The following is a 2297-nucleotide window of genomic DNA, read 5'->3' as shown; positions in this document are numbered from 1 at the left end:
ATTAGTCCAATAAATGCTCTTAATTTGGTCAAATTATCGGGTCTGGGCATTTTTCGTACCGCCTCTATTTTTTGTTTCTCCTTTGAGATTCCGCTTTTCCCGATAACATAACCGCAATAAGTAATATTATCCTGGAGGAACTCGCATTTCTCCTTATTAATACGTAAATTGTACTTCGATAATTGTTTAAAAACCAATTCTAAACGTGCCATGTGCTCCTCCAAATTTTTCCCCGAGACTCTTATGTCATCCAAAAATACCGCAACTCCGGGAATACCGCTCAAAATATTTTCGATAGTTCGCTGCCAGATTGCCGGAGCCGCTGCCACTCCGTACATAAGACGGTTACATTGATATAATCCTTTGTGAGTATTTAACGTTAAAATCTCTCTTTCTGACTCCGCTAATGGCAGTTGTAAATATGCTTGTTTCAAATCAATTTTAGAGAATATTTTTCCTCCCGCCATTGACGCAAAAAGTTCATCAATTGTAGGCAGCGGATGTTCATCCACGATTAACAAAGGATTTACGGTGACACTAAAATCACCACAGATTCTAATTTGCCCATTCTTTTTTAAGACTGGTACAATAGGCGTGGCCCATTTTGACGATTCTTTTTTTTCTAGAATTCCCGCTTGCACCATATTTTCTATCTCCTCTTCTACTTTTTCTTTCAATTTAAAGGGTACGGTTCTACTTTTTAAAAATNCCGGTTTCGCGTTTTCCTTTAATTTTAAATGAGCTTCCATTTGTTTTATTAACGCGAAATCTTCACTTACTATATTCGAGTATTTAGTGAATAATTGTTCCAATCTGCCGTGATGATGAACTTCCAGCGTCCTTATTTCTTCAATTTCTTCTAAACTCCTTTTAACTTTTTCCAAAATTTTTAATTGATTGATCCACTCCCGACCTAACAGCGGATTTCTGTCATAGTGTACTACGTACGCATTTAACTCGCATGAGCCACCCATATCGTGTACTCTAACTTTAACAAATCCCAACGGTGCAAAATTTTTCTTACAATATGAACGCAGCTTTAAATCCGTTTTATACAATTTTAAACTCGGAAACATTCGTCGCAACCAGTTTTTGCTCACCAAGGTGACCGCAGCGCCGCAATCCACCTCAAAAGTTACTCGCTTATTTTCCAGGTAGAGAGAGACTGTATATTGATCTCTGAATCGGGAGTGCTCTAACTCTTCGACTCTGCTGACTTCTTCCAACAATTTTGTTTGATTTTTCTTCTTGCACACCTTCTGCAAATGGCCCATACCGCCACATTCATTACATTTGACATGACGAGGAAGAGTGCAATGGGGCGCCAGATGGTCCCTTCCACACCTGTAACAAACAACATTATTAAATTTCGAATTTCGCGCGGACGCTTTTACTTTCATCGATTTATTCCACGATTCGGATTTCTTTTTCTGTTTACAAACGCCTTTTCCCTTTGATTTGACCTCGCTGCTGTTTGTTTTCTTCGATGTACACGCGCCATGACCCACGAAATCTACTGCCGCGCTTTCGTGTGTCTTCAATTCCTGAACGCCCCTCTCTGCCAGCTCCATCCCGCCGGCTGTTTTCAAAGCAGATTCCATTGTTAAACCGGCCGTCTCCAATAAACGCCCTTGGATTCGCTGATTCCGCAAACCNAACACAAATTGATTTCGCAATTCGGTTTTCAGATACTCTCCGAATTTGCAATGCAGCGATAATTTTTGCAACGCCGCCATATATTCTTGAGCGTTCTCCTCCGGCTGTTGCAACCTCTTACGAAACATGAAGATCTCGGCAATCTCTAACGGTTCCGGCGCATAGAATTCCTTCAACCTGTTTAACAGCGCTCCGTACGATAAGGTATAAGGATCCTCCGGGTCCAAACGGTCGCACAAAATTCCAAAAGCCTCCACGCCCAGGTAGTGCAGCAAATAAGCTACTTTTTCTGCTTCTTCTCGAATTTTAAAAACTCGAAAAGCTCCTTCCAACCGTTGCAGCCATCTTTGAAAAGTTTGTTGCCTCGGGTCGAAATAATCTACCTTGATTGCACTCGGTCCCGGGTTTTGTCCTAGCTCCTGGCTTACGCGTTGTCCGGCACCGCTACTTGCGATGCTTGCGGCTCCTAAAGACCCCGCGCNTGCAACTCTGCTTCCTTCCGTGGACATCTTTCCTCCAAGTCTTCTACACGCAACCGGTTGAACACGTGTCTCTCGCGTGCCACGTGGTAAATCGATTCACCGGCAAGCACTCACTACATTCCGACAAACCCCGGCTTATCCCATCCTCGTCGCCAACTG

The 2297-nt window shown here is 42.8% G+C and overlaps 1 protein-coding gene across 1 annotated transcript; it reads right to left on the bottom strand.

Moving 5' to 3' along the window:
- Window positions 1-59: 59 nt before the first annotated feature.
- LOC109863453 (uncharacterized protein K02A2.6-like) lies at window positions 60-2165 on the bottom strand (the record flags this gene model as incomplete). The annotated part of the gene is made up of 1 exon (XM_020443722.1): window positions 60-2165. A coding segment is annotated over exon 1 (2106 nt), but the record flags the coding sequence as incomplete, so codon positions are not given.
- Between the last annotated feature and the right edge of the window lie 132 nt (window positions 2166-2297).

Source organism: Pseudomyrmex gracilis, unplaced genomic scaffold (assembly GCF_002006095.1).
Source record: "Pseudomyrmex gracilis isolate BER0280 unplaced genomic scaffold, ASM200609v1 scaffold_5063, whole genome shotgun sequence".
In the NCBI taxonomy this organism is placed as follows: domain Eukaryota; kingdom Metazoa; phylum Arthropoda; class Insecta; order Hymenoptera; family Formicidae; genus Pseudomyrmex; species Pseudomyrmex gracilis.
This window is presented reverse-complemented; position numbering and strand designations above follow the sequence as displayed.